Source organism: Rhodnius prolixus, unplaced genomic scaffold (assembly GCF_049639745.1).
Source record: "Rhodnius prolixus isolate KJV_2025 unplaced genomic scaffold, Rpr scaffold_2, whole genome shotgun sequence".
Taxonomy (NCBI): domain Eukaryota; kingdom Metazoa; phylum Arthropoda; class Insecta; order Hemiptera; family Reduviidae; genus Rhodnius; species Rhodnius prolixus.
The window spans coordinates 28,058,931-28,072,331 of record NW_027411592.1 but is presented as its reverse complement, the minus strand read 5'-3'; the positions used below and the strand labels follow the sequence as shown (position 1 = coordinate 28,072,331).

The following is a 13,401-nucleotide window of genomic DNA, read 5'->3' as shown; positions in this document are numbered from 1 at the left end:
TTTATCTCTGATCCAAATCACCCTAATTACAATAAATTGTACAAAATTCAACCATTCCTAGATGGAATAAATAAAGTTTTAATTATTTTCATTCTTGCTAACTGGTGCCCAATGATGCCATATGGAATCATTTTCCAAAAAATGTTCAAAACATTCAAAATGGAAAAAAATATTTGATTTGTTCATTTTAAGCATTATTTATTGCAGTGAAAAAAGTTTTTTTTTTCTCTCTCTCTCTGTATAATAATTCGGTCCGGAAAGGGTTAACCAGAGTACCACTTTACTGAATGGATTTTCCTTTTTACGAGGATTTCTTTCTTTAAAGTTTGCACACATTGCACTCATGGGCTCTACATCTTTTATTATAAACATTATTCCCGAGAAATTCGATTAGTGGTATTTTTGAAGAGGTTGGGTAGGGGTCCTTCTTAAGTAACATTTCAGTTAATTGGACGGTTCTGTTCGTGTATATTATAATGTAAGAATAAATAAATGGGTAAACTTCCGAGGTTAAAGAAACTTCCACAAACGAAAGTACATATTGCTTTACGGATTTTTCACTTTGCTGAGATTTTTTCGTAAAAGCCTATTACCTATATTTTGATTGTCTCAAAACTTCTTTTGTATTACTTACAACTAGATCTGTACCCTCTTCTACTCCTCTCTTCTGATTTTTTTTTTTTTTTTTTTTAGGATTCGCTGATCACGACATGTCTCTCCCACCTTATTTGGTTCTTTTTAATGGATGAAACCAGATCTGGTTCCTGAAACAGTTCTCAGGAGGATCAGATCATTTGGATTCGGAGTTTCCATTTCCCTAGGCTGGTTGGTTTCACCATATCTTAAGAGCCCAGCCTACTCTCGGTTTAATTATGGAGAATCCTTCTCTTAGACAGGTTACCTTCACCTCGGCTTTGAAGTAAGTCCCGCCAGGTTGCAGTTTAACGACTTACCCAGGATTCCAGACACTCATAGTTTTCTATAATTAAATTTGAAAAAAGCTCATAATTGAGACATCTATTGCAAGCGGACGCAGTGAGTGTAGAAACACTTCAAGGCAAAGGCTAACTTTTTGAGAGCAAGTGCATAATGTAAAGTGTTATTTATGACATTGCGGGCATGAGGAAAACAAAATATATTAAAAAGTGACTTGAATTAAGATAAGATATATCTTCTATATATATACCATTCTGCTAGATGGGAGTTTTAATATACAAAACCCAAGCAAATGGCATTGGCTCGCATCCAAATTCATCTCCTCAACACTGTCCAAATTAATTTTTTTAAAAATAATTGCATGTTTATAAAATGTTTATTTTCTCCGAAAATTGTCATTTTATTCTCAATACAATGCTTTACTTAGCTTACACGTGTTTTATACCAAAGAAATCATTTTTATTATTATCTTCATGTAGGCCACAGCTAATGGAATTCAGTTACTACTGACATCTGGAAGACATTTTTTTAAATAACTGCACCTCAAGCATTGTTTTAATGTTTTGTTATTTTTGTGGTCAATAAATTTCTCTTGTATTTTTCTTACAATCACTAAGAAAACTGAATGATGGAAAAATATTATTTTACATTAATCTTGTTCTTTCATTAGGTTTTTTTTCTTTAGTCTCTTTTTCCTTTTTTTTCTCTTTTTTGAGCATTTTCTTTCTGGCTTTAAATGTTTTAAGATTATTTTGTGCCCAGGTCCAATAAGAACGGGGTTCTTGAACAGTGGTTAACAAAATTTCAAATTCTTCCAACTTTAAAGGCTGGTATTTTAGAGATAAAATTTTATCTGTTGTCATCAAACGGTAAACGGTGGTCTCGATGTCCACTTGCTTTAAACCTGAGGGAAAAAAAAATCTTAAATTATGCATATATTCATATACTTAAATCATACTTTCATATTATTTATTTATACCATGAATAAATAGAATGTAAAATTTGAACCGTGTGCCTTAGAAATTCTAACAGTTTCTATTTATTTATATTACTTTTGTTAGAAGAGTATCTGGCCAGATCAGTTCGGATAATTTCAAAACGGAAATTGTGTCTTAAAAAACAAGATTTTGTGTCTGTAAAAAATGCCGAAAGATCTGTTGAACAATTTGAACCTTGCCTCAACCTTCCACAACACACTTACATATGTCGAGTTTTATTATTATTAATAATGTTAATTCATAAGAAAAAGGTTTTATTTATATTTACAAATTGGAAACTCTACATAAATATATTTAAATTTATTATTATTTGCTGATGATGTCTTCAATAAGGAGAAAAATGAAGAAAACTTCAATTATTATTGGAGTTTCAGCAATTTTTATTTTCTAATTTATAGTTTGAGTTTATTTTTGAAAGATATGTTTTACTTTTGCATTAATTAATATTAATTCTCTCAGGGCCAATTTCCGCTTTTTAAAGAAATAACATTTCAACACTTTTTCTATAGAAATATTTTTAGGAAAATCATTTTCGAAAGCAATCTCACTTTCGAATCATTATGAAGAAATATAAACGTATTGAAGATAAGAACGTATCTTGAATTTTTTTTTTTCATTATGTAAATGTGGTATGTAAGTCACAATTTGATACTGATTCTTCTAGGACTCAATACCGCAATCAGAGAGGCTGTTGAGAGGAGCCAGCCATTCTGTAAATCTCTGAATAGGAATCGGGAGCCTGGCGTTTAAGAGATGTGGTAAAATGTTGGGAATGTATTTACACAGAAGTGCTTGTGCAGTGGGTTTGAGATAGGCTGCAAGGTTATATGGAAAGCTAGGAAGAAAGAAGGAATTAGTTCAGTAACGAAGGGGATATTGTGGTCTTATAGGAAGGTTAAATTGGAGACATAACGAATGACTGGAAGTTGGAAGGATTGGATTCTCTGGGTGGTATCGTTGAACCACACAGTTTGGCTTCATAAATCCAGATCTGTCACAGAAATACATTGAAAAAGAGTTAATTTGTTTTGTATTTGTACATTAATGTTGATCCTCTTTAGTCAACAATGTCGGTTCTATTCTTCTCTTCATTTGTCTTATGTGATTCCATGTAATTTGGCTATCAAATACAGTCCGAGGTATCACACTTGTATGTAGGTGAATATTTGTCTAAAGCTAATGTGAACGGAAGGGCAAGTTTACTTAAGTAATGTGAAATTAATCTGTTGGCATTTGATTTCGTTGTCTTAATTTCCATTAATCATACTAAGAGAAGATGAGCCCAAGGTTTTATAGAGTATTTAGAGACGGTTGAGCACGATCGGGATTTGCAAATAATATTGCAGTCATCTATAAGATTGTAATCAGGGTTCTGGATGGGTGGAATATCAGCGGACTGACTAATTTTCCCCAAGTGGAGAACAAATACGTATATTTCTTCTTATCTCATACGCTACCAGCGAAAGAATGTGATTAGAGAATTTTTGATTAAGAAGTCAGGCCGAATTTTAGGAGCTGAGAGAGATTGTTGAATATGCTGAACAGCTTTTTCACTTTACCTGAATTTTTTTTAGAGCTGTTTTAAAATCCAGTGAGTTAGAAGGATATTTTTGAAGTATGTAATTACATTTGAATGGATTTTATAGTAAGGTAGTATCCTACATTAGGGATAGGTTCATAAAGGTTCATTAGGGAATACTGGAGAATCGCAGAAGAATAGGACATTCAGGGTTCGTGATGAACTTAAACTTACTTATACATAAATGTAAAGATGGGTCTGCAAGTAGTTATCCAGGAATAATGGATACTGCTGCCTTTCCTATATTACTGAGCAGTAGGAACACAGGCTATTTCGACAAAGAAGATGCGGTATTAAATTTGGATCTCAGTAAATGAAATAACAATAGTAATTTTTACTGACATCGCTTATGTCATAATTTCGAACCGTGATGGTACACCCCATTTTAAAAGTACAGAGACAAGCTACTGATCCTCTTCAGAAGGATAGGATTGTTGTCTTCACGGGATGTCAGCACATTGGAAATGAAATTTGATACAACTAAGAAGAAGCAGATCGACTAGTAAGAGATAATATTGCCGCTAGTGCTTCACCTGCTAAAGGTTTATTGCAGCTGTATTTGAGTTTTGTTTTGCAACAGTGTTTGAGGTTTGTTTGTTTGTGTTTTTGTTGCAGAATTTTGAGCGTCAGTATTAGGTGCAGACAAAAACAAGTAGTCGGGATACAAGTTGGTAAAAATCTATGGTTTGAATTTCTATCATTTTGGCGCAAACAAAAAATAAAATTTCAATGAATTAAGATCAGTGCTAATTAAATTAATAAATTGTAACAAATTAAGCTTCTAGATGATGAAAAGTAAGGACGCAGTAATTGAATATTCAGAATATACTTTTTTCTATTAATTATTCAATCAAATCAATCCACCTATCGCTTACGCAACTTTTCAAAAAACTTGTAATAAAAAAAAAAAGTACCTTTTGAAAGCATAGCTAAAGTTGGATAGTCAAAACCTCGAGCCACACCACGATACCTCATTATTGATTCCCTCCATATTTTTTCATAAAAATGGTGATCCATGTCTGGGATTGGAATAATTTTGGCAAATATTCTCATCTGTATATTTTTTTGTGTAAAAAAATAAATAAATAACAAAAGTATGAAATATATTGTATAAAAAATATGATTCAGATTTAAAAAATTGTTGGGAAATTCACATTACTTTCTCTTAAATTCTACAAATTTTCTTCGAATTTTATTTCTAAAATTTCTTCTAATTTTTTAACTAAAAAAATAAAAATAAAAATGGAAAATAAAGAAAGAAAAATAAAATAATGAACAACTTATAAGCATTTACTAGCTACTGGAACTAGAGCACCAAATTAAGAGAAACAACTCGAGGGAATTTAGAAAAATTAGCAGAAAACTGAGAAAACCCTCCAACAAATTTGCCCTATTTTCGGTTATAGGTCAAAACAAGGGTAACTTCATTTCAGTTATACGAGTATATAATAGCCAGCACACCAGAACACCCATTGATTCAGTGTCCTGTACAAGTTAATTTGCAATGAATGGGCCGAGATATTAAATGCCTATCCAGAAACAGATGATGAATCGGTTCTTCGAAAAGTAAATGGTTGTTCGAATTGTAAAAATAGCTAAGTAACGGTTTCGATCCAAATTGAGATTATTAATTAAGATTGCTGAGAATCTTATAATTGGAGCATATTTTCTGGAAAAAATTAATGTAAAATTAAATGACAAAGAAAATGAAAATTGGTAAAACAAAACCAAATTTGATATCCGCAGAGAAGACTGTATACTTGCTAGATCCACTTCCATTGCCGACGTAGAAAATATATAGCCGTTGGGGTCGATTATTTCACTAAATGGGATGAAGCATATGCGCTAAAGATTATGACGGCGGAGACAACTGCTAATGAATTAGTCGAAGATTTCATCTCGCACTATTAGGTTCCATATGAGATTCATTTTGTTCAAGGACATCAATTTAATCTGTTCTCTTCCAGGAGTTGGCATATCATCTAGGAATGGTAAAAATAAGGATGACTTCGTACCACCCAAATCGGATGGCCTGATCGAACGTTTCAACGGAACGTGGTATGCATACTGAAGGAGATACCACTTAGAGGCCGCCTGTGATAATCTCACGCAATGACAAGAATTGAAGCAACTACAATGACAAGAAATGCACTCAAAGTGAATTCAATGTGGTAGACTGTGTTTGGGTTTGGTTTCCAGGTTCAGGACAAGAAAGTTATGCACTGTTTAAGTATCTTTCGGATGAAGTGTTCAAAATGAGTGTTAATTTAATTTCCACAAAAATCGACTGAAGAAGTATCTGTCTCCTAAGTGACGGGAATGTGTACAGGAAGCTGAATACATCAAATACCAAGCATTAACATGATAATAAAATATCATAATCTAGAAAAAATGATTTCATGCCATGAAGGAGTTATGTACAAGTTGCGCTGAAACATTATCGAAATTCATAGCGATGGCGAAGGCTTACGTATTTTATGAACTGTAAATAAAGAGACATTAAGAACAACGGTGAAATAATTGTCATTTACAAGAGTGGTGAGAGAGAAATAGGCCAGGTACTGGCTAAGAAAAATTAGGCTAAATTATGTCAGTAATAATCCTCTCTTAGAAATATTTTTCTTCCATAAGCTGTTAAGTAAGATAGGTACATTATACTTTTTGTCTGTTAGTAAAGATCCAAACGCTGGAATTCAGAGAAATAATTTAAGTAAAACATCAAGTTTTACAGGAAACTCAAGATATTTATTGTTTGTTTAATTTAAATTAATTGCCCCTTAAATTTCTTACACTCTAAACTGATCACACTTTCTTATGAAATAATTTTTACCAATCCTCTCGCTGAAGCTTCCCATGGTTTCTGAGACGTTCCAACTACTAGTACTCTAGACCGTCGTTGAATGTAACCTATTATCTTTGGAAGGATGCGAGTCAAAAACTTAGGTTGTTTTGAAACTTCATCGGGTGGTTCCTTCTTGTAATATGGTTTTTCGGCACCGTCCAAATGTATAACCACCGGTTCAAAGAGTTTTGGAACCTGTAACAATTTATTATGTAGCCTTCCAACATTTTGATATACCTAAGAATAAAACACTTTTATACTATACTTTTTGTTCCATAATTGTGCCATTTAGAAAGAAAATGTATTATTTTATATTACAAATCTCCGATCCATAACTTTCTTATTTAAACCAAAAATATAACATAACATGCGATTGAATCAGGATCAAGATGCGATTACATGTCGCAAAAATACATGAAGTAAATATATTAAACTTTATTTTAGAAAGAAGATCGTAAAGACAATAAAAAAGAGGGAAAACATTCTTTAATTCTGATTAATATCTATACAGATTACAGGACTGCAGTAAATGGCGATACCACTTGGACCTTTAGCAAGCCTTTAGGCTACTACTACTACAGTAAGTTTGATTTTAAATCCTTGGAGCTATTTTTAACGGTTCGTCTTCTCAAGAGCTGGAACGCTAAGTCCGATTTGAATTTTCAAATTGGGTCATATAGCTGGACATTAAGCTGGTCACTGGATCCCTTCAACTCCAAGTGATTAATGTTTTCTTTCCTTAGCCTTGCTGGGCGCACATCCAGGAAATAAAAACATTTATTATAGCCGAAATGAATATTGAAAGAAATACAGGGAGATCTATAAATTTCAAGTAGGACTACATAGATGGCGCCTTGTTGTATCAACTTACTTCAATAAAGAGTCCTCCCTTAATAATTTATGTCCAGCCTCAAGATAAAACCTAGCTGGGTTCGAATCCAGATGCTGGAGTAGGAGCTTCTTACAGCTCACTGTGTTTTCTAATCTGATAGAACTCTGTCCTAATGCCAGCAGTGCACTGAAAAAAGCTCCGTGCGCCAATAACCTTAGATGTTAACGCGCCTTAAATACAGAGAAAAGAAAGTAGCTCAAGGGAACTCTGTACTCTGGATATAATGGGCAAATGGGAATATTAGACACCGCTTAAATCTCATATAGAATGCGCCTATTGCAAATTTCTAGGTCTAATTAGAGCAAAAATGTGGAAGTTACAGATGGCTGAGGGGACATTTGAGAAATGTACCCAAAGTTGATAATGAATCACTAAGAAGACCACTTGGTCCTAATAATTCTCTTGACTATAACTAACAAAACCTAGGCGCTGACTGAAAATGACTTTAAGAAATTAACCATCGGGCACCTCCGGATAGCTCCTATTTAGAAAAAGTCACTTTTCTTTCTTAAGTTTTTGTTTAATTATTGTATTCTTAAGCTTTAGTTTAGGCAAATACTTAATTAATTAAAATTCTAATATCAATACGTGTTGTAGAAGGACAAGTTTTAAAAATAAAATCTATTTATTTTGCAACTATATATTATTTTGCAACTATTTATTTTGTATAATTTTCAACCAAAATTTTTCTAATGTTCCATTTAAACCACCTCAATAAATAAGAGATAATCCTCTAAAATATATAAAGTTAATTGCACATGAAACATTCTAATTGTTAAGAGTTCATTGAGTAGTTTTCAATTGCTTATTGATCTTAAAGCCTAAAAACCAAACACTTCTGTTTCGGTTTTCGTGTTTTTAATATAAGTATATAGCTTACTTTGGTGAATAGATGTTCAACCATATCAAGAGGAAATTTGTCAGCTACTTCAAGAGGATTCAAGTAGAACAACACAGAACCTGTTTCTGTACAGATAGCATCAACTATTGGATAGGTGTAACATTTAGGTCCAATAAACAGAACCGATTGTATCAATGGTGCATTTTTGCGAAGGCGAATGTCAGCTAATGGAAATATGCAGAATTCTTTAATTACCTAAGAAACAAACATAGATATATTATTATAAGACGGGGTAGCGAAACTTAATATATCGGTGTGCCTGTAACTTCTGCCTTTTTTTTTGAGAACACTTTTGATAGTGAGAAAATGAAGATAAATAATACAATATTTGTATCTAAACATACAAAAAAAAATATGTAATTAAATAAATAAACGTGGCTAAATTTTAAATATTTTATCAATAGTAGGAATTTCTAGCCTTAAGTAAAAGTATACAGTATTTTCTAAAAAAAAAAATTCTATTAAAGGAGTAAGTGCTTTAATGAAAGAATAACAAAAAATATTTAATTTTTTCTCCAAATTATTGAATCCAAAAGAATACAAAATACTTTTTTTAACTAAAAAATCATATGTACCATAAAAAATTAAGAAGATTTAGGCACAGAAGAAATTGGTCATTTTTGATTAAATAATTATGCTTCAATTAATAATTATATAAAACAATAAAATGAAACAAAAAATTACGAAAGAGTCATAGAAATAGAAAAATATTTTTAAAAAACATATAATTAATAACTACAAACTGCAATGATGACTACTCAGTATTTGTTTTAATTATATTATAAACGCCTAAATAACATTTAGATGACTAAATCTCTAACAGTTGAAACATTTTTAATTTTTTGAAATTTCTATAGTACATTTATATTTATTTTGTTTGTTCTAGTTAAAATGTCTCACAGTACTATAAATATCAATCTGTAAATTTGTTTATTTGCCACCTAGAACTCTTAGTTTGTCGATTGCATATTAATATAAAAACCGCTCAGAAAAACCTAATCAGCTTATGTTCCGTATGCTACAATTAATGTTGAAATAATCATGCACACCAGCCACGCCCAGATCCAAAAAATAGTCATTCATGTCTCAGAAATGAAATTGTACATTATTTTTACAGGTACACTTTATTAAAAAAAACAACTTATATTTTATCTGATGTTAATCTAGCAAAATATATTTTACTGAAAACATACTGACATGTTGGTTATACAGAATTACCTGGTAAAGATCGCCTAAAGAAGGGGGTGGATCATCTCCAAATTTTCTTCTTAACTCGTGATTTTTAAAAGAATATTCCCCTTCTAATTCTTTCATCAGAATAGGGTAGTATTTTTGGATCATTTGATTTTTGACCATTATTTCATATACTTGCCAAGTCTCCATTCCTTCAGTTAAGTCCTTACTTTCTGTTTTATCTTCTTTACGTTCTTTTTGAATCTTCTCTCTCTGTCTTTTCACTTCTAAATAAATAACAATAATCAAATACTATGACAACTTTTCCGTCACAATTTGTGCCAAAAAATTAAAAGTGAGTTTTAGTCGAAACGATACGCTCTGCACCTCACCAAATATGGAAAATTATTTGTGAAACCATTTCACAACTTTCTCTTACTGCAATTATTAAATTTTCATTTTACAAGTTTTTAAAAACTAAAGAGCGATCTACCAAAATGTTTGATTACTTATACTCAGAATCCAAAGATTTCAAAATCTTATCCTACAACATAACAGTATTGCTTAGGATATTTTATTGGTTCTAGGGCAACACCCCATAGTTGTGAAATAATCGTTTTAATCAAATTATTTCTAATAATGACTTTCCAAATGCATATTTAAAGAATTTAAAATTATATTTTAAAATTACTAAAATTAATAACAGCATTGACAATCACATTTCCTACACACTGCAAATTATTTTACCCAATTTGCTAAAAATTTTCTTTCACCTTCAAACCACCAATTTTGGCACCTTACTCTCTATCAAGTGCATGAGAGCCTACTTTTTAGTAAAATTGTTCTAGAAAAACTTTTTTGTTTAGAATTTAACTTTTAAATTGGCAAGTTTTAAAAGCGGGCACTTACAATAATTGGTGTGCGTTAAATTCTAGAATAACATACTTCCTTTTTTTAGAGCTGTCCTCAGAATTTCCAAATTGTTTCTGATGTTAACATCTGCTGCTAATCTAACTGAACGATTTATTTCATCATTAATTTCTGCTTCAGTTTCCCATATTTCTCTTTGTTTTTCGTAACCTCTTTCACAATAATCGAACCACGCTTCTCTAGCTTTAATCAAAAGTTCATCAGTGAATTCACTATTATGCGGCAAATACCATTCTGGATCTACTGGTGCTTTTTTAATTTTAGTTTTCGTCTTTTGTTTCTAAATAACGTAAAGAGAAGATATTAGTTAGTACCAAAAAAAGTCGATAAACTTAATTCTTTTTTCCATTGGAAAGCGGTTACGAACGAGTGCGCGATCACGCGATTACTCTAATTAGAAAGTAAGAAATGGAACCGCGTAATTGCGTAGAACAACCAGGAAATTCGCAAGAATGGCTAATAGTTTCCATAATAAAATGGTAGTTCTCACTAAAAATACACAATATCTAATAAATCCTAAAAAATATTAATGAAAATTTAATGTAATACAATTACTTATAAATTATATCAATTGTTATCAAATTCCAAAAGTAATAGGATTTGTTTTTAATATCTTCAGTAAGGATTCATAAAAACATTGTTCAGTAGCAAATGTTAAAGTACTCAAAAAAACCCAAAACTAGAAAGAGAAATCAGTTTAGAAACATGGAGAAAAAATTGGAAACAAATTAAAATAAAACAAATTAGCTGTTTCGAACTTTTCTAATTGGACGACATTACAAGCTGAAGAATGAAGAAACGTTGGGAATTTGCTAATTTATGTATGTACTTTTCGTCGAATAATCAACCCTTATACTTAAATTTTTAAACTGTAAGGTTTTGTTAAGGAGATTAAGATAAACTTGACCAATATTAGGCTGTTTTAAATTTTTGCATTAATCTTCTGATATTATCAATACTTTAGCTAATAATGGGACTATTGATTGGATTTTAAAACATCTCCCACATAATTTAAAGCAGAACTGTACGATCATATTGCATCCAAAAAAAAAAAATTATTTTATTTTATTTTAAGAATTTTACTACAGAACTAAATTGTAAAATTAAAAGAGATGGATCCAAAAAATCACTACGTTATTTAATATGTCTCATTTTCTTTTTTTCTCCAAACAAGGTACATATATTCTTCAGCTTATATCTTTAATTTTAATGACGTTAATCTGTTTTTCAAAACAAATTATTTCACTTCCTAATTTCAAAATCAACATTAATTTTTTGTTTTTCAGAGGAATTCAATTTTTGCTAGAATCATGAAGTGTCCTAATAGACATTTCAAATCTATTGCCACTCAATACTTGAATAAATAAATAACTTAATTTCCTTTTTAATTAACTATTTAATAAAACTTCCAATTAAATACTCAGCTTACAAAACTAAATTAGAGCGCTTTATATGAACCCCACTCCTTCTCTGGCTCATTAATACATATTCAATTAAAATGTTACTTTATCAATATTTTAAAAATGGCTTCCTTTTGTCGCTGAACAGGGAGATTCAATAGTTTTTGTGGAAGCAACTCTTCTGAAGAGGAGCATCTCAAAATAAATTCTTCGTCTAAATAAACTTTGTATCTAATAATTAATCTAGGTTTTTATAACCTGGTAGTTCGTACCATCAACAAAATTTTAAGGTCGATGTTTAACTGTCAACTGGTCTGTTTAGATAATTACATATATAATATATATAAAGATCGTGTTATTTTTCCTTACCTTGCCTTTCTTCTTTTTATTATCTTCAAACTCCTCAAGGGCTTTTTTTATTTCTACCCAGACAGACGCTGGTACCCAGTGTCCTGCCGCAATCAATTCTGATCCAAAAAGAGGAACAAAGTCGTGCCCAAATAATTGATTAAGCACATCAAATCTCGCCAAATTTAGCTTCTTAGATAATTCTTCAGGGATTTCTAAAATTAATTTAGTAACGATCATACAATTTGAAAATTTTATAAAATATCACGGCGCTGGGTTCGATTCCCGGTCTTGGTCTTTATTTGATGTGATTTATGAGAAATTTGTAATTTAAAGCAGTTTGCTATTTGCTTTTGCCCGTAACTTCTGATCGGAAGTGGAAAGTCCGCCTGAAAATTATAGCTGAGTTTTAGTGTTATCGTTTTTTGTTGGACGTGATCTCGTTTGTACTGGATTTGCATTGTTGATAAAGTCGTTGCAGCTAAGCTACAAATAGTAATTTACTGAAGCTGCAGCGCAGTGTTTGCTCACAAAAAATAGCTGGCTGTGAGATATAAAGTGATTGAGCGTGAAATTTCAAGTTGAAATTTTGCTGATAGTTACAGTAAAAGTCCAACATTATTTTTTTTTAACTTGGCTACTCAAAATATCTTCCACAGTTGACAGGCATACTCTAAAATTTACTAAAATACTCATCCTTGAAAATCTCTGGCTAAGATCCAGTCAGTTTTAGATATTTTAGTTTTCTCCGATTACTCTTCTGAGATTACCTGATTACTTATCGGTTACTAGTTCCGATTCTACGAATTTTATCTTTACTTTGTCTTAAAATTGGTAAAAATTGTTACTTTGACTTACAATTGGTATACATAAGTATCATGATCATATCAATTTTTATTCTGCGTACTCTCCGTAATTATCCTTCAGCGGTCCTCGGAGCACGAAAAAACGATGTGTGTTGCGTAATTTAAACACTCCAGCTCAAAAAAAAGGAGAAAAGTAGCACGCATATCTAACCTATGAATAAATTTTGGCACACCTTGGAGGAGGAAGTGTCAAATTTGGTGGACAAATTCCCTCTACCAGAAATATCACTTCAATATTAAAAAAGGATTTTCAGTAACATTTAAAAAGCATTCTGTACAACATACAACTAATTATTTAAAAAGGTAGCGGCCAGTGAATTAGATGGGTCGCCAAAATGTCGATTAAATAATCAAGTCTTTTCTTGCAAATATTATTTATTATTAACAGTACATTAATGTAATGCCTATTTTTTCTAGCAAATTAAGTGTCGTGGACGAAGATGCAAAAATACTTTACTATACTCGTAAAGTTCTCATGTTAATCACTATAAAATATCCAACGCCTAGACCAAGAATCGAACCCAGTGCGACATTAC

At 31.3% G+C, this 13,401-nt stretch overlaps 1 protein-coding gene across 6 annotated transcripts in view; it reads right to left on the bottom strand.

Moving 5' to 3' along the window:
• Positions 1–1,568: 1,568 nt before the first annotated feature.
• Positions 1,569–13,401, bottom strand: part of LOC141449370 (dynein regulatory complex protein 11-like) — a 25,667-nt gene continuing 13,834 nt past the window's right edge. For all 6 annotated transcript variants that reach the window (XM_074118756.1, XM_074118757.1, XM_074118761.1 and 3 more), the window contains 7 exons: positions 12,021–12,214; positions 10,267–10,531; positions 9,367–9,608; positions 8,128–8,343; positions 6,344–6,550; positions 4,428–4,566; positions 1,569–1,840 (listed from right to left, as the gene is read on the bottom strand). In XM_074118756.1, coding sequence (XP_073974857.1) covers positions 1,581–1,840; positions 4,428–4,566; positions 6,344–6,550; positions 8,128–8,343; positions 9,367–9,608; positions 10,267–10,531; positions 12,021–12,214 — 1,523 coding nt within the window. In that variant the 3' untranslated portion in view covers positions 1,569–1,580. The remainder of the gene's footprint in view (positions 1,841–4,427; positions 4,567–6,343; positions 6,551–8,127; positions 8,344–9,366; positions 9,609–10,266; positions 10,532–12,020; positions 12,215–13,401) is intronic.